This window comes from Portunus trituberculatus, chromosome 45 (genome assembly GCF_017591435.1).
Source record: "Portunus trituberculatus isolate SZX2019 chromosome 45, ASM1759143v1, whole genome shotgun sequence".
In the NCBI taxonomy this organism is placed as follows: Eukaryota; Metazoa; Arthropoda; class Malacostraca; order Decapoda; family Portunidae; genus Portunus; species Portunus trituberculatus.
Window position 1 is genome coordinate 77,501 of NC_059299.1, and position 27,500 is coordinate 105,000.

At 46.0% G+C, this 27,500-nt stretch overlaps 1 protein-coding gene across 15 annotated transcripts in view; it reads left to right on the forward strand.

Annotated features, from left to right (window-relative positions):
* The window catches only part of LOC123519528 (NAD(+) hydrolase sarm1-like), a 188,038-nt gene that overhangs the window by 48,243 nt on the left and 112,295 nt on the right, over nt 1-27,500 (forward strand). Inside the window, exon 2 of one of the 15 annotated variants that reach the window (XM_045280896.1) lies at nt 17,822-17,827. The exons of the other annotated variants lie outside the window; for them this stretch is intronic. Coding sequence (XP_045136831.1) covers nt 17,822-17,827 — 6 coding nt within the window. The remainder of the gene's footprint in view (nt 1-17,821; nt 17,828-27,500) is intronic. 15 annotated transcript variants of the gene reach the window in all.

The following is a 27,500-nucleotide window of genomic DNA, read 5'->3' on the forward strand; positions in this document are numbered from 1 at the left end:
TCTCTCTCTCTCTCTCTCTCTCTCTCTCGGAAAGATTAACCGAACAAATTCTATAGTGAAACAGAAGTAGGAGAGAGAGAGAGAGAGAGAGAGAGAGAGAGAGAGAGAGAGAGAGAGAGAGAGAGAGAGAGAGAAGAGGAGGGGAGAGAAATATTAGTGGGGAGAAGAAGAGTAGAGGGAGAGCGGATGACAATAGGAGGGAGAGAAAGGGGAGGAGACCACAGTCAAATATGGTCCTGTTTGCAATGTATTTTTTTCCTTTGTTTTCTTATTCTTTTCTCAGCATCAGGATTCCCCATTGTATGTCTGTGTGTCTGAGCGTCTCGCCTGCCATCTGGTGTCCGTAGTGGCAGGAGAGAGGGAGAGGGAGAGGGAGAGGGGGTGGGGAGACAGCAAGGGAGAAGAGGTAGGTAGGAACGAGCCAGTTAAGTAAGGGAGATGAGTGGAAAGGAAGATTAAGGAGATATGGGTGATAAGGAAGAGAGAGAGAGAGAGAGAGAGAGAGAGAGAGAGAGAGAGAGAGAGAGAGAGAGAGAGAGAGAGAGAGAGAAATTCAAATATAATACTTTAATTCACACCTTTGCGAGAGAGAGAGAGAGAGAGAGAGAGAGAGAGAGAGAGAGAGAGAGAGAGAGAGAGAGAGAGAGGTGGGGGGGCGTGTCCAGCTGTCCTGGTCATTCACCTCCACGTCGGGCGCACAGACAGACTAACAAACAAAGGGAAAAAGGGAAGAGGAAGAGGAAGAGATGAATCAGCCATTTGCATTAAGGCTTTCCGTGTTTGTGGCTGTTATTGTTTGGCATGAGACGGAGGGAAGTGGAGGATGAGAGAGAGAGAGAGAGAGAGAGAGAGAGAGAGAGAGAGAGAGAGAGAGAGAGAGAGAGAGAGAGAGAGAGAAAGGTTTGGGTATTGTGTTTATCAAGGGAGAAAATGATGTGAGAGCAGATATAAATAATGTTGATGACGGAGACTACGATGTTTAATTAGACTTATAGGTGAAGCTATGAAAGAAAACAATGAAATATTAACCACACATTTGACAGACAACAAATGAATATGAAGGCAAGACAAAAAATAGTGAAGTCAACAAAGAAATCGAGAAAATATGCATAATTAAAAAAAAGAAAATATAATGAATTAAAAGCGGAATAATAACAACAAAAACGATAAAAGTATTCCAAGTAAACGAAAGAAATTATAATGCCAAAGGACAGTCATATAGAAAACGGTATTGTTCTTAATGTGTGTGTGTGTGTGTGTGTGTGTGTGTGTGTGTGTGTGCCTTCACTGACCACCAAAAAATATTAGTCTAACCTTGACTTGCGCTTGTCAAAAATTTATTACTGGTGACTTCTATCTGACCAAATGCGAGTTATTTGTTGTTCTGTTGTGTGTCTGTGTGTGTGTGTGTGAGAGAGAGAGAGAGAGAGAGAGAGAGAGAGAGAGAGAGAGAGAGAGAGAGAGAGAGAACTAAAAAATTAACATGTGGACAATATTTAATCTCAATTCACAATACTGTAATAGAAATATGTCAATCATTAGCGTCACTTTTTCCTCTCCTTCCTTCACATTATCTCTCCACCCCTTGCTTCGTCCTTCCCATCCTTGCTTCCTCTCCCTCTTCCTCTCTCCAAATCTTTCCCCGCACGTCCTCTCAATGACTCTTCTCCATCTATCCCTCCCTCCCTCCCTCCCTTCGTTCCCTACCATGCAGTCCATAATGAGCGGACTTACTGTGGTTCTCAGCTTCCTTATTAGGGCAGGTTAAAACTACCCCGCCCACACATGCACACACGCCCACATCCACCTTCAATCATCCCACACTCACCTTTGACTCCTCCACCTTTTCACTTTAGTATTTCCACTTCATCTTTTCTTCTTCCACCTAAGTGTTCCTTTTCACAGTCGCTTTTCTCTCCACTTCTCTCTCTATTTCTTTCTATTCCACTGTTCGTCCACTTGAAAATTTCCACTCCTATATATTGTGTTGGTGTCATCATTCCATTCAGGGTTTGTACCACTCCACACTCTGCCGCCACTTCACGTCACTCCACCGGACAAACCAACCCCACCCACTCCACTCCCTCCACTCCACTCATCATTCCACCTTCTCTCCTCTCAAAACATAAACAAACGCACACATTTCAACACTCCACCTCATCTTTCCAAACACTCCACCAAGCTAACCAGACAGGCCCATTCCTCCACTCCAGAATACTCCACCCAACTCCCTGCCTACCCTTCGTAATACATGGAGCCCCTCACTTATTATTTTTTTCGCCATTTATCTTTCCACACGGCGTACCCCAAGGAGCTTCAAGGGACCTCCTCGGTTCGGGTTTACCTCGCCCCTCATTAAGGCGCGCTACCTTGCGAGGTGTGAGCCAGGTGAGGCGCAGCGCAGGGCGGGGGTCACTGCCTCCTCCGCCGGGACACAGAGGAATGACCCGCAGAGAGAGAGAGAGAGAGAGAGAGAGAGAGAGAGAGAGAGAGAGAGAGAGAGAGAGAGAGAGAGAGAGAGAGAGAGAGAATAACTAAAAATAGATGAAAGAATGAGAAGAAATGAAAAAAATAATGAAACTACAATAGTGAGGAAAAGAAAATAAGCGGCAGAGAGAGAGAGAGAGAGAGAGAGAGAGAGAGAGAGAGAGAGAGACGAAGAGAAAGAGAGGATTCAGGGGCGGGACCAGGAGGAAGAACACTTTCTCTTAAACAAACAACCTCTCTGTAGCAATTTGTGTGTGTGTGTGTGTGTGTGTGTGTGTGTGTGTGTGTGTGTGTGTGTGTGTGTGTGTGTGTGTGTGTGTGTGTGTGTGTGTGTGTGTGTGTGTGTGTGTGTGACCGCTACGTTCAATATTTAGTGTACCTTAATAGCAAGGAATTTCTGAGTTGTGAGGCTGGGAGGAGGAGGAGGAGAAGGAGGAGGAGGAGGAGTGCGATAAACTAGTCACTGGCAGAAATTCTAATTAGAGAGCAATAAAGGAGCGATGATATACGGAAAGGGCGGGGGTGGAGAAGAATGATGCTTCTCCTCGTATTCTCCCACCTCCTCTTCCTCCTCCTTCTCCTCCTACATCTTTTAAAGGCAGTAAACACATATTCTTCTATTCTTTGTTTTCCTCCTTCATGTTCATTGACTCCTCCTCCTCCTCCTCCTCCTCCTCCTCCTCGTCCTCCTCCAACACGCGCCGCACAGAGCCACAAGAAGGCGCGTGAATGCCACACCGTCACAACCAATGACAACACGTGCTGGCTGACACTCAGGGGCCGCCAGGTGTGTTGAGGTGCAGATTAGGGTACAGGTAACGCGCGGCTAAGGTGGGGCGTTAATTAAGGGCCGCCAGGTATAAGGGGCAGGAAGACAAGTAAGTAGGATGAGGCACGCAAGGTGATATATATATATATAGGGCGCAGGTGTATTGGAAGATGTGTATGGGTGTATTTATGTATGCTTCCTATACTTGATGAAGCTTTTTTACTACTGTATGTGTGATAATAGTGACGTCTGCCATCTATCTTTCTTTTCATGGCATTGGTTAGAGCTGCCTCGGATTACCTTCTACTTCTCCCTCTCTCCCTCTCCCGTCCATATCCCCATTCCCGTCCCTCTTCACCCTCTATGCTTCTCTCTCTCTCTCTCTCTCTCTCTCTCTCTCTCTCTCTCTCTCTCTTGTCTAGTCTATTTTCGGAATGTTTTGCTTGGTTTTTATTTTTCCTGCTTTTCTTCATATTTTGATTGAAACAACACACACACACACACACACACACACACACACACACACACACACACACACACACACACACACACACAGAGAGAGAGAGAGAGAGAGAGAGAGAGAGAGAGAGAGAGAGAGAGAGAGAGAGAGAGAGAGAGAGAGAGAGAGAGAGAGAGAGAGAGAAATGGTGGAATGACAAGGTGCAAGTGGAGTCAAGTCTTAGGAGCAATAAAGGGAGTGGAAGAATAGGTAACAGCTTCATTTACATGTGGAGGAAGAGGAGGAGGAGGAGGAGGAGGAGGAGGAGGAGGAGGAGGAGGAGGAGGAGGATTACGAAGATGGCAAAAAGAGGAAATTCAATCAAATAATAATGACGATAATGAAGAGAAACAAGAAGGAAAATTATCATAAAAAAATATTAATTGACGAAAAAATAAATATAAAACCGCATAAGACAGACAGACAGAGAGAGAGAGAGAGAGAGAGAGAGAGAGAGAGAGAGAGAGAGAGAGGAGAGAGAGAGAGAGTGAGAGTGTGTGTGAGTGTCAGTCTATCCTCGCTTCCTCGAGAATCGCTGAAGCGTATAGGCCGCTAATTGGCGTGCAAACACACACACACACACACACACACACACACACACACACACACACACACACACACACACACACACACACACACACACACACACACACACCACTTTTACAGCACTTTGGTTAGCTGTCATAAATTTGAGCTTCTTGCAGATAGGAAAACAATAGATGCTACCTTCCTTCCTTTCTTCCTTCCTTCCTTCCTTCCTTCCTTCCTTCCTTCCTTCACTCTCCCTCCCTCCTTCCTTCCTTCTTATGTTCTCCATCCCTCCTTTCCATCATGCATCCTGTACCTTCCCTACTTTCTTTCTCTCCTCGTATCTCTCTTCTTCCTTTCCTCCATTCTTTCTCCCTTCTTTCCCTCCCACCCCTTGTTCCTTCTCTTGTGCTCCGTTTCCTTTCTTCCTTTCTTCCATCCCTCTTTTACTTCTCTCCTTCATCTCTTGTTTCCTTCCTTCCTTCCTTCCTTTCTTCCTTCCCTTCTCCTTCCCTCCTTCCTTCCCTGCAGCGAGGGGCGGCGGCTCACCTCGGGTAGCAGTGGTGATTACCTGAAGGAGGAACAGGTGAGTGGTGCAGCGGCCTCATCCTCCTCTCCGCCTCCTCCCTCCCCTTCTTCCACTCCCTCCTCTACCTTACCGTTCCTCCTCTCCACCTTACCTTCCCTCTCCTTCCATCTTCCTCTAGATCTTTCAGTCTCTCCACCTTAGCTTTTCTCTCTTCGTCTCTTCTCTCCGTCTTCCCTCTCCACCTCCCTTCCTCCTGGCGATACGCTTCTCTCTTCTCTCCGCTGTTATTTTTCTTCCCTGTTTTCTTTTCTTATATTTAACGATTTGTTTTCTTCTCTTTACAAAAATACCTTCAGTGAGAGAAGGAGGAGGAGGAGGAGGAGGAGTAGGAGGAGGAGGAGCGGGGGAAGTGGCTGGCCGTGATGGGGAAGGTGATGGGGATGGCGACCGTTGGAGAAGAAGTTGAGTAGTAAGGACAGGTGTGTGTGTGTGTGTGTGTGTGTGTGTTGGGGAGGAGGTGGGAGATGGGTGGAGGAGGTGGGAGATGGGTGGAGGTGGGTGGGTGTGTACTCCACCCAAACTACTCTTGATAGTGGACGGTTGGTAAGTCTTTCTACTCCTTCTCCTCCTTCTCCTCTTCCTCCTCTTCTTCCTCCTCTTCTTCTTCCTCCTCCTCCTCCTCCTCCTCCTCCTCCTCCTCCTCCTCCTCCTCCTTTCCTCGAGTTTGGAAGGTTTGGTTGATGGGGATGAGAGGGGGAGAGTACGTTGGTGTTGGTGATAGTAATAGTAGTAGTAGTAGTAGTAGTAGTAGTAGTAGTAGTAGTAGTAGTAGTAGTAGTAGTAGTAGTAGTAGTAGTAGTAGTAGTAGTAGTAGTAGTAGTAGTAGTAGTAGTAGTAGTAGTAGCAGTAGTAGTATCCTTTCGTATTCATTGTTATCACTAATACTACTTCGAATACTACTTCTACTACTACTACTACTACTTATACTATTAGTAGTAGTAGTATACGACTACGACTATCAGTACTACTACTACTACTACTACTACTACTACTACTACTACCACCACCACCACCACCACCACCACTACTACCACATGAGTCAATATAATGGTCTGTCAACTAACTGATAGAGAGAAGACTGGTGGTCGTGGTAGTAGTGGTGGTGGTGGTAGTGGTGCTGGTGGTGGTAGTGGTGGTGGTGTACGTACATTAGTCTGGGAGGTGATAGGTGGATGTCCTTTGTGAGTCACACCTTCCCTCCACCCACACCCATCCCACCTCCTCCACCCACCCAACCCACCCTCAGGCAAAGCTCTCCTCCTCCTCCTCCTCCTCCTCCTCCTCCTCGTGTTGGTATTCCTGAGTGTGTGGAGGCAATGAATACATGTTACTTAATGATTCTGAGACAGTCTTGACTCCGGGACTGACGCGCGTGTTTACTGGTTGGCCGTGTGTGTGTGTGTGTGTGTGTGTGTGTGTGTGTGTGTGTGTGTGTGTGTGTGTGTGTGTGTGTGTGTGTGTGTGTGTGTGTGTATGTGTGTGTGTAGCTATGAATGTCTTATAAAATTGTTTAGGTTTTCATTTGTCCTTGGTTTTATAAGAGAGAGAGAGAGAGAGAGAGAGAGAGAGAGAGAGAGAGAGAGAGAGAGAGAGAAGCTACTAGAATGCGTACAATGGAGAATGACTCAAAGGCTGCAGGGGATGATGGGTATTCCTTGCGATGCGAGACTGAAGCAATTTGATTTACATTCTTCAGGTTAAGAGAAGACCTGATGGAAGTGTTTAAGTGGCATCGGGATTCCATAAAGAGTGACGTCAACAAAATCAGCAGGATACAGCAAGAAATGATTAGTTCAAGCTTGAATATTTGAGGAAACAATTGATTCTGAAATAGCGAGGTAGATGAATGAATGGAGGCAGTAATCAGTGTGTTAGCGGTGAGTCATTAGGGAACTTTGAAGGAACAGCAGACAAATGGATGGATGGGGAGGGTGCCTGAGAGAGAGAGAGAGAGAGAGAGAGAGAGAGAGAGAGAGAGAGAGAGAGAGAGAGAGAGAGAGAGGATATAAAAAAAAAACACAGGAAAAATAAGTCAATGAATGATGACAAAGAAGCCACGTCCATGCACCGACCAGTGAACAAACATGAATATTACACGTGGTGGAATAATGAACTAGACGTACTTCAATTATCACATGACTAAGTACGGGGAGTGTGTGTGTGTGTGTGTGTGTGTGTGTGTGTGTGTGTGTGTGTGTGTGTGTGTGTGTGTCTTAATAAGGTGTTGAGCGGTGCCTGCCTGACTCCTGCCTCCTCTTCCCCATGGCGGCAGCAGCAACGTAGGGCAGCTTGTGTGGTCGCCAGGCATGGGAATACTTGAGAGAGAGAGAGAGAGAGAGAGAGAGAGAGAGAGAGAGAGAGAGAGAGAGAGAGGGGGGGATAGGGCGGATTAGAAGCTTTCTGACTCCGGTAGAAGGAAAGCCCTAGTTAGACGCTGGATAGTTATCTGTGCGGCCTTTACAAATGGTCGTGGTGAGCAAGGCAAGTGTTTCAGCATGTGTAGCTTAAGGCGGCGTCACACTAGCACTTTTCCGTCTTCTTTTTCCGTCAATTTTCTAGCGACTGACAACTTTTGCAGACGGTGGCCGTCACACACAAGCTTGCTTCCGCCTTTGCCGCGCTTGTCGATTGTAAATAAACATGGCTCCTCATTCACCCCAGCAAGCCGCGGCTTTTTTGCCCCTTATAATGTAATCAGCTGTTCTGTGATCCCAAAGGCAACGGTGACCTATAATACTCTCTATGAGAAATTCGTCAGTGTGTTTTGTCCACTGCTCATCTTGGCCAGCTACTTGGAAGTTGCCTTGGGAAATATTCAAAAGCGTCGCACATTTGCACTCCCCTGGAAATGTACACAAACAACTGAGGAACTTTTCATTGCTAGGCTAGAAGAAAAGAAAATATGTATACAAATATATATTCATCAACTCATTTAAATTTTTTGTCATGATAATAGCATTCTTCCGTTTAACAACAAAATATTTTTTTTTAATAAGAGTGTTGATTAGAAACCATAGTTCTTATTTTGACAAAAAATTGGCGCTAGATGAAAACGATGCGTTCCGTCTGACTCAAGACGACGGAAAGAGTTGACGGAAGAGTAAAAAGACGACGGAAATCGCCTGGGACGATGGAAAAAGTGCTAGTGTGACGCCGCCTTTAGACTTAAGATTTACAGTGGAAAACGCTTTGCTCTCTCCCCACGACTATTTTCAAAGGCCACAGAGATGATTAGCCGAGTTCTCAAGAGTGTTTCTCCTGTAAATCGTACGTAAATCTCGTTAATCAGGCACTTGACACACAAAAACACTTGAAAACCACTCATGTCGCTTAAAATACGCAGTGCCTTTTGAAAGTGGTAGAGATGGGATGCAGAATATCTCAGAGTACCAAAACACTTAGAGCCAAACTGCAACATTCCCGTCACTGCGTCAGGAGCCCAGGACATGCCGGCAGGTGAAGGGTGCGGGCAGGTGTCAGTCAGGTGTGTGAGGGTGGCAGGGGCTGGCAGGGTGGTGGCAGGAAAGGGCTAGGAGGAGCGGGGTGGGGAGGCATGTTCCAGGAATAAATGCAGCGATATTTTTTGCCGGAAAATTCGTGGTGATAACTTAACTTTTGGGGATGTTTTTGTTGATCTTCTCTGCCCCATGTCGAATAGAAGAAAATTCATCCCTACTCTCTCTCTCTCTCTCTCTCTCTCTCTCTCTCTCTCCACCTTGTAAGGGATAATTTCTCTTTTCACTCGCTCATTTCGCTTCTTCTTTTCTTCTTTATATATTTTTCTCTTTTTGTTAACGGACATAAGAACTACAAAGGTAGCAGTAGCAAACGCACGCACACACACACACACACACACACACACACACACACACACCACCACCACCACCACCATTACACACACAAACACAGATAGATAGATAGATAGATAGATAGATAGATAGATAGTATATTGACCACAGTGCATATAAAGAACAATAGACAAAAAGTATAAATAATTTCACTAATACTTCTAAAACTAATATCAACACTTTATAACTGGTGTAGTCCACAAAATTTCCGTACTTTAATACAATTTGAAATAATAACAAACAACTGCAACCATTATAGCACTATTCTAAGACATTTAGCACTTCATGTAATATCTTACACATACTTTCACGAGGAAAATTATCAGCAAATATGTCCTCTAATACACTGACATTGTAAGCATTTCTAAGATGAGCTGTTAGAGGACACACTTCTACCGCATGTCTCTCTGTCTGTATTCCTCCACACTTACACAACCGCTCCTCCACTGGCAAACGCCCTCTCCCTCTACGGTTCCAGCGCCCAGTCTCGATCGCAAGACGGTGACCACACAGGCTGAAACGAGTAAAAGATATTCTGTGTAACTCGTTAATTAAATGTTTTGTTTGTAAAGGTCAGGTACTTTAAATTGTGGATCTATCTCTTTATATGTTTTGCATCGGGATGAGTCTGAGTGAGCGATATCATTACAAACATTTTCTATAATTGTTGACAGACTCGGAGGCTCAGTATTGATATAGGTGTCTATATTTCTTGATGTTGGTGTACGTGAGGCAAGTGTTACTCGAAAAACCAGTACCACAATACCACACACACACACACACACACACACACACACACACACACACACACACACACACACACACACACACACACACACACACACACACACACACACACACACACAAGCCTCTTAATGTGTGGCCCCTGTTTACCTAGCAGTAAATAGGTACGAGAAGTAACTCGAGGGGTTGTGGCCTCGCTGTCCCGGTGTGTGGAGTGTGTTGTGGTCTCAGTCCTACCCGAAGATCGGTCTATGAGCTCTGAGCTCGCTCCGTAATGGGGAAGGCTGGCTGGGTGACCAGCAGAAGACCGTGGTGAATTACACACACACACACACACACACACACACACACACACACACACACACACACCCACCCACCCACCCACCAACCCTCACGCCCACGGGCCGGGAGCAGGGACAGTGGACTCCCGCCTTGATAACGAAAGACTGGGTAACACACACACACACACACACACACACACACACACACACACACACACACACACACACACACACACACCCCTACATCCTCGGGCCGGAAGCTTGGTGGGGGGTGTTGGTCCAGCCGGAGAGTGCCCCCCTTTGATGACGTCACGTTTACGTTATTCAAATCATTTTGAAAATGAGGATCCCCAAAAAGGCAGCTGGACACGAAAGATATAAAAATTCATATTTATTATCAATCGAAACTAATTCCTAAAATATGAAATTGCCGGGATGAGGAATAATAAGAATATCTAAAAAAAACATATTAAATAAAGTGTTACAATTTCGACTTGCTTAAAAACATTTCTAAAGCCCATCAGTTTCATTCAACAGAATTGATAACATCTTAGATAAATTATGACTATCATTTCGATATATCAAAACCTGGCAACTCGCCCTATTAGAAAAATAAATATATTAGAATTGACGTGTTTTACAATATTAACAGGACTACAAATTTCTCTTAGGTTCCACATATTTAACATACCTGGAGCCCTACACACCTTTTCCATCATAGACTCTTCTTTGAAAACACAAATACTTCACTTTAACCTCAAATAAAAGATCATTCACAGCGGGGGTAAAAATTTTTACGTATTTTCGTCCTCTCATTTGAACTATAAAGCCCCTCTAAATCACCGTGCATCATTCAACTCATGCATGGAAAATACGTAGAACACAGCGAACTATCATTAGAAATCCTTAAAATGCACTTGTGACTCGAAATAAATAAAGTTAGACAAATATATATAAGAGTGGAAGTCGACTATCTGTGACCGGCAGAACATTTGGACGGGAGCCTCTGATGACGTCACGTCCCAGCCCGCTTCCCGTCACTGGTCCTCTATAGCACATAAATATGGTAGTTGCTGATGTATTTCAACAACGGATATGAAAGATAAGGCCTATGGCTCCACTAAGTGACCAGTCTGCTGTGCAATGCGTGAGAAATGAGGCAAATATGACTGAGAGAGAGGCAGCGGGTCAGGGGATTCGTTTATGGACGTATTGAAAGCTTGAATTATTGTGTTTCTTAAGTACCTGCTGGCGTTAGTTCACTGATATGTTGTCCTGGAGGCTAGCAACGTTAGGTTATGACATGACAGCACCGTGAAATGACGAGTTCCACCAATATATTACGTTAGCCAAAGACTGCTTGGTGGCGGCTGTCCGTGTCATCAGCAGAGACCCAGCCACCGATCCACACACCACTGTCCGCTTTGTGTCAACGGTGTATAAACAGTTTATCTCTGGTTACTGAGAGGATACACACACTCTATTCTCTTCGTTACAATCACTATTATCAGTACATTCGTGATCACCACTCTCAATGTCTCACCGCCAGCACTAAGCCCTGTCAGGCTACTCACACACAAACTGATAGCCACCCACTTTGCGCGGGACGCGTTTAAGACCTCACTGTTTTGTGTAATGTACCCATAGCCCAGCAAAAAACAGTTAGCAAATGACTAATTAAATTCCTTGTTGCGTCAGTGAAGAAAATGTACAGATAACAGAACACACCAATACAGCGGTTGTTAAGTGTTTCTTTGAGAGGTGAGAGGTGGGAAGGGGGTGGCTAGAACAGCGGTAATACGGTGGTCTGGCAGTGCTCAGGTCGGCAGATAGAGTCTCGCCTGGGGTCGTGAGTATAATAAGCTGCTAACTGGGAAACTATAGCTGTGCCACAGTGCCACAATGCCACAGTGCCACAGTGCCGCAGTGGGGAGTTGGGTTCACCTGGCTCACGTTCTGGAGAGCATCGGATGTGATGGATACCGGAACTAAAACACACCAACTTAAAATTCTTATTTCTTGCAAAATAAAGCAAAGTGCAACAAATGTGTACAGAATATTTTTGACTAAGAATTATTTGAGCTATCCATTAAGTTTCTTGACTCACGGGACACCTTGTACAGGGACAAAGGTCTATCGTGCTTTATTACCTCTCTATTTTTTTTTCTTCTTCTTCCTATATTTCTTTTTTCTTTGGTCTTTATTTTTCTTTCTTGAAACGCACATTACCTTTTTCGGCGTCTCTCTCTCTCTCTCTCTCTCTCTCTCTCTCTCTCTCTCTCTCTCTCTCTCTCTCTCTCTCTCTCTCTCTCTCTCTCTCTCTCTCTCTCTCTCTCTCTCTCTCTCTCTCTCTCTCTCTCTCTCTCTCTCTCTCTCTCTCTCTCTCTCTCTCTCTCTCTCTCTCTCTCTCTCTCTCTCTCTCTCTCTCTCTCTCTCTCTCACTGAAGCGGGTTCCCAGTGCTTTCTCTGGTGCTGCTTTCTACTTTCTCTAGTGCTCCCCCCCATCTCTCTCTCTCTCTCTCTCTCTCTCTCTCTCTCTCTCTCTCTCTCTCTCTCTCTCTCTCTCTCTCTCTCCTCTTATGCGGTTTTATATTTATTTTTTCGTCAATTATTATTCTTTGTGATAATTTTCCATCTTGTTTTTCTTCATCATCGTCATTATTATTTGACTGAATTTCCTCTTTTTGCCATCTTCGTAATCCTCCTCCTCCTCCTCCTCCTCCTCCTCCTCCTCCTCCTCCTCCTCCTCCTCCTCCTCCTCCTCCTCCTCCTCTTCCTCATTCTCTTCCACTTCACCGCTAGCTCCATTATCTCCACCCTTCCAGTCCATTTCTTCCTTTATTACCACCACCACCACCACCACCACCACCACCACCACCACCTCCACCCAGCAAGTCTATTATCTCTTTATTACTTCCACCTACGCCTCCACCTCGTCCACCCTCGCCTGTCGTTCCTGCCTGCATAATCCCTTTAAATGCAACCAACGGGAAAAAATAAGATGGGAAACTAGAAAAGGAAAACTCCATGCTCGGATCTCTTTGCCTGACGGAGTGGAAGGAGGAGGCGAAGGAAGAGGAGGAGGAGGAGGAGGAGGAGGAGGAGGAGGAGGAGGAGGGTACGGGCAAGGCGGGGCATGGTTGGGTAGGATTGAAACACTGTGCTCGTAGATTTATGGGAAGGTCAGTAGAAATGGGCGGAGCAGCGTAGAGAGAGAGAGAGAGAGAGAGAGAGAGAGAGAGAGAGAGAGAGAGAGAGAGAGAGAGATGGAGGAAATACAGAAAAAAATAGAGTAAGAGAACAAGTAGGAGAGATAAAAAAGAAAAGAGAGAGGTGGGAGAGGAAGAGAGAGAGGAAAGGAAAGGAAGGGAGAGGAAGGAAGGAAGAGAGAGAAGAGGAAGGGAGAGGAAGAAAGAGAAGGGAAGGGAGATGTAGGGAGTGTCATCTTATCTACAACCACGTCCCTCGTCAGCAGAACATTGTATTGATAAAGGTGGACGTGGAGAAGGAGATAGGAAGCATGCTGAAGGAGGAGGAGGAGGAGGAGGAGGAGGAGGAGGAGGAGGAGGAGGAGGAGGAGGAGGAGGAGGAGGAGGAGGAGGAAGGCATGTGAGGGCGTGGAAGAAGAGGCAAGGCGGGGTTGTTGTTTATGGAAAAGACGAGAAGGAGGAGGAGGAGGAGGAGGAGGAGGAGAGGAGGAGGAGGAGGAGGAGGAGGAGGAGGAGGAGGAGGAGGAGGAGGAGGAGGAGTAGAAGATCAGGTGCTATACTACCTTCTCTTTATCTTCCTTGACCTCCTCCTCCTCCTCCTCCTCCTCCTCCTCCTCCTCCTCCTCCTCCTCTTCCTCCTCCTTATCCTGACCTATCTTACATTTCACGCCTCCATACCTCGTCTATCTACCTATTACCTCTCTCTCTCTCTCTCTCTCTCTCTCTCTCTCTCTCTCCGTCTTTCCAAATCTTATTCTTCAAAGGTGTTTTTTGTTTCTTGTTTATAGATTTATTGATGTTTATAAAGATTGTCTGATAGGAACTAGCTGAATATAATCTCTCTCTCTCTCTCTCTCTCTCTCTCTCTCTCTCTCTGAAGGGGGAAGGGAGGAAATGTTTAAAAAGGTGATGTGGGAAAGGAAAAGTAAGAAAGAACGAAGTAGAAGGAGAAGAAGTGATGAGATGATGGGATATAAAGGATAAAGGGTGAAATAAGAGAAAGAGCAAGTTGACGTTATTTTTTTTATGAAAGGGAGAAGAATGAATGAAGGAAGGAAGGAAGGAAGGATTGAAAAAGTGACAGAGTGAAGTGAAAAGGGAGAAAATTTTAAAAGGATGATACGACGAAGGGAAGAAAGGATCAGCTGGTTTTTAGAGGCCAATGGATGGAGAGAAGGAACTTAATAGGAGATAAAATGAGCAGAAGAAAAATCACAGTGACTATTCTTTACCACCACCACCACCACCACCACCACCATCACCATCAACAGGTGAGGCACCCCCCACACCTGCCTCCTCCCTCACCTGGCCTGAGCCTAGACTTTATTGGCTCCTCTACTAATAAGGAGGTGCAGGTGAGCTTCCCCCTTCTTCCCCCATCTCCTTCCTTCTTTTCCTCCTCTTCTCCTCTCTCCTCCTCCCTCCTCTCCTCCCCGTTCCTCCGTTTGTTACTGGCACGCGCATCTTATAGTTAGAAAAACACCACTACTACTACTACTTCTACTACTACTACTACTACTACTACTACTACTACTACTACTACTAAGTTGTATTTGAACATGAAATAATTTATATCTTCATTGAATCTCTCTCTCTCTCTCTCTCTCTCTCTCTCTCTCTCTCTCTCTCTCTCTCTCTCTCTCTCTCTCTCTCTCTCTCTCTCTCTCTCTCTCTCTCTCTCTCTCTCTCTCTCTCTCTCTCTCTCTGTGTATCTATCTATCTATCTGTCTATCTATCTATCAATCTAGCTCTTTCACACACACACACACACACACACACACACACACACACACACACACACACACACACACACACACACACACACACGATGCCTCGAGACCACAGTCATCTCAGTATTTTCAAGATGTTTACTACCGCTGTCACCTGCCGCTGCTCTCACCTGGCCCGCACATGTTGAGAGAGAGAGAGAGAGAGAGAGAGAGAGAGAGAGAGAGAGAGAGAGAGAGAGAGAGAGAGAGAGAGAGAGAGAGAGGGCGTTAATTTGAAGATTTTATGTGTGCGTCAAAGCGTTGATGAGCGTGTGGAAGTTGTTCAGTGGAGGTGTTTAGAGGTGTGGTGTGTAAGTGATTAAATGATTGGATGATTGGATACCGCTGCTCCTCCTTCAGTCCAGAGCGGCGGTTCTTCAAGGGACAACACAGCCACACACTGAGGGCTTAGGTTAAAGTCTGGCTAGAAAAAGTTAGGTTAGCTTGTATTAAACCAGCACTAGATTGTTTTTCGTTATATTAGTTAACATTAGATAAGGTTAAGTGAGATTAGGTTAGATTACGTTAGGTTGAGTTATGTTGGGTTAGGTTGAGTTAGTTTAAGTTAGGTAAAGTTAGGTTAGGTTAAGGTTAGGTTAGGTGAGGTAAGATTTCACGAGCCTGTTTCTTACCTGTGTATTTGGCGAGTCAGCAATACCTGTTCCCTGTGTGGTAAGGTGAGGTCTTGGGGGGGGAAGGAAGGCAGGTGTTATTATAGTAATTAACAAGGTGGGTGTGGTGGTTACAGTGGTGGTGCTGCCGTGGGCGTTGGTAATGGGTGTGTGGGTAACTGTAGTGATGGTCTGGCTGTGTAGAGTGTCGAGGATACTGTGTGTGGGGGAGATGGGGAGGGCGTATAAGTGTTAAATATTAAGTGTTGTGGAAGTGTAGTGGTGTTTTCCAGGCTATGAAGTGACGGTGTTGGTATAAGCAATGTTTCCAGATCTCTCCAGGTGATAGAAGTGACCGTGTTGGTACAAGTAATGTGTTCCAGTATCTTTCAAGCCACAGAGGCTTGCCTTATAATCCTAGATGCAATATAGTCCTTAATGCTGCAGTAGTGAGTGTCATTTTTCTTACTGAAGATAAATTTTGACGTTTATAATCTTGTAATTCTTGGTTTCATTCCCCAAGGTGAGTATTTGTGTCCTATGAAATGGCGACTGGGTTTGTGTTCGTGCTATGTGATATGGCAAGGCGATGGAAACGTTCATATTGTCATAATTCGTAGTTAAGATTAATCTTGGCATTGGGAGCCTGTAATGCAGTCATGACCTTCACGTTATCGTAACTCATGTTACTTGTCGTGTAAAGGCAATGTAGTCGTTTTTGTTGGCTTAATAAGTGGTTTTAGAGTCTATCCTGAAGGCTGTGATTACTACGGGGCATCGTGGTGGTGGCGATGTAGTGGCGGCGGAGAGCAGCGCGCGGCCCCGTCCCGTCCCGTCATTGGGTGTGGAGGAACCTGTTTTCCTTTCTCCCGCAGGATGGGAAATCGACCCTGTGAACCTTTGTTTGCACGCTCCCTGATCCTCCGCCGGGACTTGTATGGCGAAATACTCAGCCTCCACCACCACCACCACCACCAACATTACAACAGATGCTTGAACCTGGAACAGTGTATGAGTTACCACATTACATCACCAGTGAGCCAAGCCACCGGCAATCCTGAGTACTTCTAAGGGTGGCGGGTGGAAATATACATGTTTGCACGGGAACCACCACGTGTAGGCTTGATGGGTTAGTTGTTTCTGCTTCCCTTATGATCTTACGGCCTTATTTTCTGCATTTAGAGGAAAGGGAAGGGAGGGGAAGGAAGCGGGGATAGACCTGTTCAGAGTGTGCTTTTGTCACGTCCCACGATGCAACTGTTTCCAGGGTGTGGCTATGGGAGGGAGAGGAGGAGGGAGAGAGAAGGAGAGTAAGGGGGAGGAGTAAGGGGAAGAAGTCTGATAGATTGTGAGTATTCGTGTAAAAGTTATCTATAAGCAAGGATGATTGATTAGAAAGGGAGAGGAGGAAAGGGAAGAGATCTGGTTTATCATTCGTGTTTGATTAGCGAAGGAGGGAAGCATGCCCATCACGAGGGAGGTAAAGAGCACGAAGAAACAGGGAGAGGAGGAGGAAACAGGGAAGGGGAGGGAAAATCGAGCCTCCAAGCATCCACTTCTTTCTCTTGTTCCTTGATTCCTTTTTGGAAGTCATGGAGGGAAAAATGTAGGTTATGAACATACCAACCAGTTTACAGAGAGAGAGAGAGAGAGAGAGAGAGAGAGAGAGAGAGAGAGAGAGAGAGAGAGAGAGAGAGAGAGAGAGATGTTGTACCTGTTTGTTCCTTGAGACGAAACTTGTATCTAGAGAGGGGAGACAAAACAACAATACCATTTACACAATTCAAAGAGACAACATTACTTACACAGAACACATGAACACGAGCACATCGAGGAAAACAACGATACAGTGGAAAAATAACTAATGTATTGATAAAAAACAAGGCTGATACAGTAAAGAAAATGAAGAAAACTAATACACTGAGAAGACCACTACAACAAAACGCCATTAGATGAATACCCTGCGGAACCTCAATATATCTCACTCTGGACTGTCCGGGTGTCAGGCAGGGAGACAGAGAGCATAGAGGTAGGGTGGAGTAAGGCAGGGCACGGCAGGGCACGGCACGGTACAGGAGAGGTGACACTCACAAATTACACATACCATAAATTAAGCGCACCTGGACAAACAGGATGAGAAAGAAGAAAAAAAATAAAAATAAAAAAACTATCCCAGGTGTAAACGAAAGAAATTATTAGTATTGAGGAACTAAATGAGGTACGTACAGGTGAGCACCGAGGAATGCCGACACCTGGGGAAATTAATGAGTCTTTGTGCCACCTCCGCCGCCCTTGTCGCATACTTGTCGATAAATCTTCGCAATTATTTGGCCGCGATCTTCACTCAAGCGGTGAATGTTCCTATGTTTGTCTTAATCAGCTGTTGTGTGCGGGGGAGGGACAAGGAGGCAAGGAGAGGCAGGGGAGGAGATTTGGGGAGGAGATAGAGTGTTGGGGAGGGACAAGGAGAGGCAGGGGAGGAGATAGTGTTGGGTAGGGACGAGGAGACAAGGAGAGGCAGGGGAGGAGACTTGGGGAGAAGATAGAGAGTGTTGGGGAGGGACAAGGAGACAAGGGGAGGCAGGGGAGGAGACTTGGGGAGGAGATAGGGACAGGTTTTCAGGTGGGGAGCAGTGGAGGTGAGGTAGGGGAGGAGTTTGGTCAGAAAGGTGTACGGGGGGAAGTTAGTTATGGAGTAGTTGGGAGTTATTTAACCAAGAAGACCTACAGGAGGGAACTGGGGAGAAGCAGGGAAGTAATTTGGGGTTACGTGGGGAGGAGGAGGAAGAGGAGAAAGAGGAGGAGGAGGAGGAAGGGGGAGACTTGGTAGGTGTGGTTCTTTTATTCCCTCGTTTAACACTCTCCATCTGTCCCTATTGCCCCGTGACTCCTCCTCTTCCTCCTCCTCCTCCTTCTCCTCTTTTTCCTCCTCCTCCTCCTTTTCCATTGTCCCTTAATGATGTCCCCTCGTGTCCCCTTTCTCCTCCCCTTTCTCGTCCTCTCCGATCCTGTCTATCACACTCCCCCATTCCTTCTCCCCTTTTCATCCCCTCCCCTTCCATCAGATCACCCTCCTGCTGCGGTACCCATACCAGCCACGCCCCACATATTCTCTCCCCTCTCTCCCCTCCTCTCTCTCCTCCCCATACCTATAATTTTACTAACCTCCTACCTGTCACTGTCATCCCTTACTCCTCCTCCACCTCCTCCTCCACCTCCTCCAGTTCCGAGTTCTAGGTTCTGAAGGGGGCGTGGTGGGTGGAGCGCCGCCCCCTCCCCCTCCCCTCCCAACTTACATGGACTCAATACCTTGCAGATGAAGAAAAAAAAAAAAACACACAGGTGGAGAAAACAAATAGTTGAATAAAAATGTAAAGACGTAAAAAAATAAAAGAAAATACAAATGGGTGTAAAATAAATAATAATATTTCTTTTCTTCTCCCACATTTTTTTTCAACTGGGAGGAGCAAAACTCGTGACAAGAATGATCGTGGTATCAGAGGAGAATGTGACAGTACAGGAGGAGGAGGAGGAGGAGGAGGAAGAGGAGGAGGAGGAGGAGGAAAAAAAGAGGAGTGAGAGGAAAATATAGAGGAAGAGAAAGACAGTGAAGAAAAAACAAAAATTAACCAAAAATGTAACGAAAAAATACAAGAGAGAGAGAGAGAGAGAGAGAGAGAGAGAGAGAGAGAGAGAGAGAGGGCAAGTAAGGAAGATGTGAGTCATACCCTTGGCACCCTAATGTAGTGTGTGCCTGCCGCCGCCCTGGACGCGCCACACCTGCCTGGGCCGTGTAATTACCTGTGCTAGGGGGGCCGGTTGGAGTGAAGGGGGGAAGGGGAGAGGCGCGCCCTTTGGATAGCGTTTGGCAGGCGGATCTAATTCTTGCATATATTATCTTTTTACTCAGTTACTGGAGCGAAAGGATAGAGGAGGAGGAGGAGGAGGAGGAGGAGGAGGAGGAGGAGGAGGAGGAGGAGGAGGAGGAGGAGGAGGAGGAGGAGGAGGAGGAGGGAGTGGAATATGTAATAACTGTATTGCATGGAGGAGGAGGAAGAGGAGGAGGAGGAAAATGCAGAAAAAGAAGCACTTACTATATGTAATAATTGTACTGCTCGTGGAGAAGGAGGAGGAGGAGGAGGAGGAGGAGGAGGAGGAGGAGGAGGAGGAGGAGGAGGAGGAGCAGGAGAAGGAAGAGGAAGAGGAGGAGGAAGAGGAGGAAGAATAAGAAGAGGTAGAGGAGTATGACAAACCTTCGATGTCAAAAAGGAAGAGAAAGAGGAGTAGGAGAAGGAAGAGGAAGAAGAAGAGGAGGAATAAGAAGAGGTAGAAGAGTACGATGCAAAAGGTAAGAAAAGATAGAAGAAAAAAAAGAAAACCAAAACAAGAACAGAACGATAAAAAAAAAGAAAAAAAAAAAGAAAAAACCATCCAGTCCATAAAATTCCAAAAGCTGTTTCAAATAGTAACAACCTTGATATTGGTAGTGGTAGTGGTGGTGGTGGTGGTGGTGGTGGTGGTGGTGCAGGATTAATGGTAGTGTTGACAAGAGCATAATAGTTTGTTAGTAATATTCGATTTAGTTTTATTTTGTAGCACAGGTGTGGTGATTTGTGGTGGATGTGGTGATGGTGGTGGTGATGGAGAGAGAGAGAGAGAGAGAGAGAGAGAGAGAGAGAGAGAGAGAGAGAGAGAGAGAGAGAGAGAGAGAGAGAGAGAGAGAGAGAGAGAGAGAGAGAGAGAGAGAGAGAGAGAACAAGCAAGAGGAGAAATAAGACAAGAGATAGAAAGAAAAAAAGACGAATGAGGAGAAGAGTGATAGATGACCAATGTGTGAGAGCTGCCAAAGAAAAGGAGGAGGAGGAGTAGTAGTAGGAGGAGGAGGAGGAGGAGGAGGAAGAGGAGAGGGGGGGGTTGAAGAGAGAGAAAGGAATAAGGGGGCAGGAAAAGGTCAATGAATCTTGCCACTTTCCTCTTGTTTCCCAGAATTCATAGTGGGAGTTTCTGAGATTTGTAGAGAAACCTTCAGAAAAATTGACGTTTCCTTTTTTCATCCCTTAAAGCACTAGTATTTAACCCTTTGTTTCCTGTCCCCTTTGTCCTCACACACACACACACACACACACACACACACACACACACACACACACACACCTCCCTTCTCTCGTCACTATAACGCCCCCATTCCTCTCACTCTGTCCTCTTTTCCACCATCTCTCCTCTCACGTGTCGCTCATCATCTCTCCCTGCTCTCCCCTCTCTCAGCCTCCCCTCAGCCGCCTGTCACTACACTCAGGAGCACAGACAAGTAGGGAACCATCTTTCACTACACAATGACTCACTGACGCCTCTTCTGAGATAATGAACAGGTATAGCCACGGACAGTCAGGAGTCAGGTGTATGCTTGATGTGCGTGGCCAGGTGTGCCTTAACTTAATGTATAGGTATATTTAACCTAGTGTTCATTTGTGGTTGTCGTTGTTATCGTGTTTGTGTTGTTATTTTGTGTGTTTTATGCAGTGGTGGTGACTTGAGGGCATAATTGCTGACTAGTTGGTGAAGGGTTGTATTGAAAATGCCGTACAAGGATGGTGGTGCCGCAGGCATATCCTTCACGGCTTGTTTAGGATGTGGTGAGAAGGATACGCGAACAGCAGCATACCTGTAGATTCAAGCAACACTCATAGAGGAAAATAGTATGTTGAGAGAAAGGAAAGGTGTTGTATGTATGGTAATGTGGTGGTGGTGGTGGTGGTGGTGGTGGTGGTGGTGGTGGTGAAGGAAAGGAGTTTACCAGGTGGTCCGAACTAAGGCACAAATATGCATTCTAATCCCCTTTGTTCGCCTCTCCTGCACACAGTAGAGGGCACCGGTGAGGCGGCAGCAGCTGGGTAGGGATGGAGGGAGGGAGGGAGATGTTGGCACCGGTGTGGCATTCCCCCTTGGCACCCTTTGGCACCCTCACCGACGGGTCAAGGGGAGATGGTGCCTGGTCAGTGCTCTCAAGCCTCACCTGGCCACTTCACACACACACACACACACACACACACACACACACACACACACACACACACACACACACACACACACACACACACACACACACACACACACACACACACACACACACACACACACACACACACACACCTCTTGATTTGTTTCACCTGGCAATCATCACGGCACCGTCATTCTAAATAAAAAAAAATACTCTATAATTATACCAGTATACTGGTTATGCTTTATTTGCGAGAAATTAGCGTGCAAATTTTGTGTAGTGTGGGGTGTACAGGTGTGCCCCCTTCACAGTGTCACTTGCCTTCCTTCCCGCTTCCCTCCCGCTCTCTGCACACTGGAGTGGTGCCGTGCGGCATTGAACAGTTCTTTTCTGTGTATAATGTACACAGTCAAAGCCTTAAAGGAATCAGGCAGCAAATGACAAATTAATTTTTCGTTTGTATTAGTTTAGAAAATGACTTGGCTGCATTTAAGAGGGAGCCTTCAAGGTATTTGTCCTTTTATTCTGGCTAACTCTCTCTGACCTGCAAGGAGACTGGCAACTAAGAAGGCGTTTTTTTTTTTTTTTTCGTTTTATGTTGCCCTTGACCAGCTTTTCCCCTCTTACATAAAAGAAATGTGTGTAGAATATTATTGACTTAGAACTTAAGGTACCACATCGCGAAGTATGGAGGTACGTGCACTATGCTTGTGCCTGTCTCACACACCCTCTTCCTTTCCCCCTTCCCTTCCCTCATGGTGACAAGACGTGGTGGGAAAGGTAGCCGAGGAGGAGGAGGAGGGGAAGGACAGGTGACATTAGGCATAAATTAGATCTTACACGCACAATGTTGCCACGAACGATGTGCACCTGCGAGAGAGAGAGAGAGAGAGAGAGAGAGAGAGAGAGAGAGAGAGAGAGAGAGAGAGAGAGAGAGAGAGAGAGAGAGAGAGAGAGAGAGAGAGAGAGAGAGAGCTTTGTATTTTATCTTTCTTCTCTTCTTTCTCCTTTCTCTCTTTCATTTTATTTATGTCTTCTTTTCTTTCCTCACTCACGTTTCTAGTTTATTGTCTTTATTCTGTATTTCTTTGTCTTTTTCCCTTTCTTGTTCGTTTTCTTATTTCCTCTTAGTACTTCGTTTTATCCTTCTTGCCCCTCTGACCTCATTTCTTCAATTATTTTCTTTTACCTTCCCTTCTTTATCTTTTTTTCTATTACTCCTACCTTACCGTTTCTTTTTCCTATCTTCCCCCTTCTCTCCCCTTCCCTTCCTTCCCCACCATACTCCATCTGTCATTCCTTCCTTCCCTCTCACTAGTTCTCCCCTTCCTCCGTGAATACCTGCCCCACACACCTGGCCTCGCATCACCCCAGGCCACATGTGCATGGCTCCCCTCACCTGCCGTCGTTCCCGCGTGATTAGCATCTCACCTGTGGAATCCTCTTTGATTTGACACTGAAGCTGAACGAAAGGCGTTTATTTGGCCCATCAAAGTGGCCTGCCAGTCATCAGTTAGCTAGTCCGCCCAGCACAGCCTCTCGCGCACCACCAGCCGACTAAATTAAGGCAGGAGGGAACTCAGGGAAGCCAGGCAATACCTCAGCCAATGTTTACAAACACATTTATACCTTAAGACTACCACCACCACCACCACCACCACCACTACCACTACTACTACTCCGGTTGCTCGTTACGATAGAAAGGAAAAAAGCGTTGTATTTATAGAGGTCCTCAGGGAATAACAGTGCTGAGGGGAGAAGCAGGAGGAGGAAGAGGGGAAGGAGGAGGAGGAGGAGAAGGAGGAGGGTGAGGAGGAGGAGGAGGAGAAGCGTCACATGCACACTCAATTGTCATTCCTTTCCTAACTTTTTGCATTCTTTCCTCTTTTTCTTTCCCTCCACATCCATACCTCCATTACTCCCCGTATTTATAGCCCTCCAGAGAGAGAGAGAGAGAGAGAGAGAGAGAGAGAGAGAGAGAGAGAGAGAGAGATTGCATAGTTTCGTTGACAAGCCGTGCACACTACTTACTCTCTGTTGACCGTCGCTAAGGGAAAGGGGAAGAAGGAGGGGGTGAAGTGCCTTGGAGAGGGGGCAGAGGGTGGGGGGGGTGCTGGCAAGGGTGCAGAGCTGGCTGGCACTCCCCATTGGCACTCTTTATGATAGTTGGAGGGAGGGGGAAGGGGAGGCAGGGGGAAGTCAGCTGGCTGGCACCCGAGTGAGGGAGTCAGTTCATTGCCAACAATATGACGAGAGAGAGAGAGAGAGAGAGAGAGAGAGAGAGAGAGAGAGATAGATATATAGATACAAAAATTTACTTGCCTTCTCAAGATTCACAAAAGTCAAATGAATTACTTATAATGTGATCATGTTTATGGAAGAAGGGAAGAGGAAGAGGAGACGAGAAGGATGGAAAAGAAGAGAAGAAAGGAAGGGAAAAAAGGAGAGGAATAAGGAAAGAGGAAAATATGGAAGAGAAAAGAAAGAAGAAAGAAATGTGATGCAAAACTAGAAAATCACTTATTCGTCTCCTCCTCCTCCTCCTCCTCCTCCTCCTCCTCCTCCTCAGGCATGGCATCTTTGCTAATGATATTCGAATGTACTTATAAGGCAGAGCAAGGTGAAGGTGACTCAGGTAATGGCACGGCTCATGACTCAGCGCCTGTGACTCAAGGGAAGCTTCGAGACTTACCTGTGTATAGTAGTGGTGGTGGTGGTGATGGGAGGAGGAGGAGGAGAAAAAGATGAGGAGGAGGAGATGTGATTTTCTAGTTTGCATCACCGTTTCTTCCCTCTTTCTTTTCTCTTCCTTGCCTTTCCTTATTCCTCTTCTCTTTTCCCTTCCCTTTTTCTCCTCTTCTCTTCCTCTTCCCTTTTTCCATAAACACGATCAATTTAAAACAGATGAAGGGAATAGAGGGGAGATGAAGTGCGTGTGTTTTGTTTGTGTGTGTGTGTGTGTGTGTGTGTGTGTGTGTGTGTGTGTGTGTGTGTGTGTGTGTGTGTGTGTGTGTGTGTGTGTGTGTGTGTGTGTGTGTGTGTGTGTGTGAAAACCTTGATTTTATAATGTCGTGTCACCTTTGCTTCCTGGACTAGTTACTTATAGAGCGGCTGGCTGGCTGCTGGATACCTGTTTGTCTGTGTGTGTTTGTATTGCTTGGTGTATTTGGTGTTTATGTGTTCCTGTGTTTGTGTAAGTGTGTGTTTGGGTGTCTGTGTGTGTGTGTGTGTGTGTGTGTGTGTGTGTGTGTGTGTGTGTGTGTGTGTGTGTGTGTGGTCATTTAAGTATCCATTTAGCCATATATGTCTATTTTATTGTGTCTTTGAATCTATCTACCTAAATCTATCACATTGCGTCTGTCTTTCTGTCTTTCTGTCTGTCTGTCTATCTGTCTGTCAACATATTTGAGTGACGATCTGCCAGTCTGTCTTTTAATCAGTATAGTTGCTTGCCTATGTGTCCGTCTGAGTGGCTGTGTGTCTTTGCCTCTGTTGACGGGGCTGTGAGGAGTGGAGCGCAGTGGAGTGGAGTGGGAGTGAGTGGTGGGCGGCGGGAGTAATGAGTGGAGGAAGCAGTAATCACTTGAGGGGACGCCGTGGGAATGCAGTAATTAGTGTTGGGGCGGCGGGGCGTGAGGCGGGTCTAGCGAGCTTCCTGTGTCTTGTGACCTGTGCCTGCCTCTTCTCTCTCACCCTTATTCCGTCCACCTCACTAATGCAACAGTTAGCCAGTGCTCTCAGTCTCTCACACCTGTTCTGTCCACATCTGTAGTGCAACAGTTAGCCAGTGCTCTCAGTCTCTCACACCTGTTCTGTCCACATCTCTAGTGCAACAGGTAACCAGTGCTCTCAGTCTCTCACCCCTGTTCTGTCCACATTTCTAGTGCAACAGTTAACCAGTGCTCTCAGTCTCTCACCCCTGTTCTGTCCACATCTCTAGTGCAACAGTTAACCAGTGCTCTCAGTCTCTCACCCTGTTCTGTCCACATCTCTAGTGCAACAGTTAACCAGTGCTCTCAGTCTCTCACCCCTGTTCTGTCCACATCTCTAGTGCAACAGTTAACCAGTGCTCTCAGTCTCTCATCCCTGTTCTGTCCACATCTCTAGTGCAACAGTTAACCAGTGCTCTCAGTCTCTCACCCCTGTTCTGTCCACATCTCTAGTGCAACAGTTAGCCAGTGCTCTCAGTCTCTCACCCTGTTCTGTCCACATCTCTAGTGCAACAGTCAACCAATACACTCAATATCTCACTCCTATTCCGTCCACCTCCCTAATACAATAGTTAACCATTGCTCTCAGTCTCTCACCCCTGTTCTATCTACCTCCCTAATGCAAGATAATGTTCTGTACCTTCGTGGGGTTGTTGCGATGTGTATTGTGCTTGTCTGAAGATGCGAGTCCGTGTGTTTAGAGGTAAAAGGCAATCTTGCTTTTGTAAATGTACGTAAAGCTAAGATGAGATCAAGTTAACGGCTTGTTGTGAGGCGTTGCTTGTTTACTTACCAGTGTTTTATTTTTTATGTGGTTGATTTGCATGCAACTTAAGAAGCGCTTGTATGTATGCTTGCCCACCACTAACACACGTCGCCCAACCTTACCCAACGCTAGCAGGAGCCAGGAGTTGGATAGAAGAAAGGCAATTAGAGCTACGAAACTCTATTCATCATCCCTTTAAAATAAAAAAAGAAAGGAGTGGTAGAAATGAAAGCAGGCAGATGGAGGGGCCAGGCCATCTATAGTTGCTTGGAGAGAGAGAGAGAGAGAGAGAGAGAGAGAGAGAGAGAGAGAGAGAGAGAGAGAGAGAGAGAGAGAACTAACCTAAAGCAAGCACAAAAACACGCACTCTTAACGCTCTGATAGCTGATGCATATGCAAAGAGAGAGAGAGAGAGAGAGAGAGAGAGAGAGAGAGAGAGAGAGAGAGAGAGAGAGAGAGAGAGAGAGAGAGAGAGAGAGAGAGAAAGAGAGAGATAGCGTGTGATTACAAAGATACACGACGCATACTGAGGGCGTGGCGGGCGGAGTACAAGAGATCGGAGGCTGAATAAGGAAGTGTAAGGCGTGTGAGGGAAGGTAGATTCATTGGAACGAGTACTTGGTGGAGGCCATAAGTCAATTTAGTAGTTGTCGGACTCTCCCTTCGCTCTTTGTATGGACGAGGTGTGCTTCATGTGCTCCATTTCCCGACCATCGCTTCGTTATCGTGTGGTGGTTGGTGGAGTAGTTGAATAGTGGAATAGGAGCATTAAAGGAAGTCAGGAGATGGTAAAGGTGAAGAGGGCAATGACTCGTGTGTGTGTGTGAGCCTATGCCAGGTCAGGTCAAGAGAGAGAGAGAGAGAGAGAGAGAGAGAGAGAGAGAGAGAGAGAGGTGGAGAACTGATAAGAAAAGGAGTAATAAAGAGGATGGAAATATAATGATAGAAGAGGAATAAAGAAATAAATAATAGAGAAAAATTGAAATCTAACGATAATAGAAAAATAAAAGCAGACGAGAGAGAGAGAGAGAGAGAGAGAGAGAGAGAGAGAGAGAGAGAGAGAGAGAGAGAGAGAGAGAGAGAGAGAGAGAGAGAGAGAGAGAGAGAGAGAGAAGTAAACGATAAGAATAGGAAGCTAGGTGTTGTGAGAAGAGGTAGACAAAGGAAATAGGGACAAACATGGAGAGGGAACAACAACAGCACAATAGAGATAAGGAGAGGAATAGAAAAACAGGACAATTTGTTACTATTACTCTTATTTGTTTTGATTTATAATTTTCCTCCATCGCCAACTTTCATCTTGACAGCGACCTTCACATCCATCCTGCTTCTCTGATTGCACGAGATAAACATGACACGTGTATTTACTCAACGCGGTCACGTCCAGCCACTCATTTTGTCCGCCTGACTTTTGTGTTTTCATTGCTTCCCTTTGTGTGCGGAGGACCTTCGTGGCTTGGTTGTGAGGTGATTGTGGTATATTGTGGTATTATGAGCGAGATGGATTCATGTCCTCGTCCATCTTGCCCTTGTTCACATTATAAACAAATGCTTATCCCCTTCAGTTCAATGGCGCATTTTTAACATGAGTTTTGGGTGTGATTAGACGATTTGATTTACATAAGGAAGGATGTATGGAGGCGAGAAGATTAATGGTCCAGGTTCTTCAGTTTCAGAAACATAAGTTTCTGA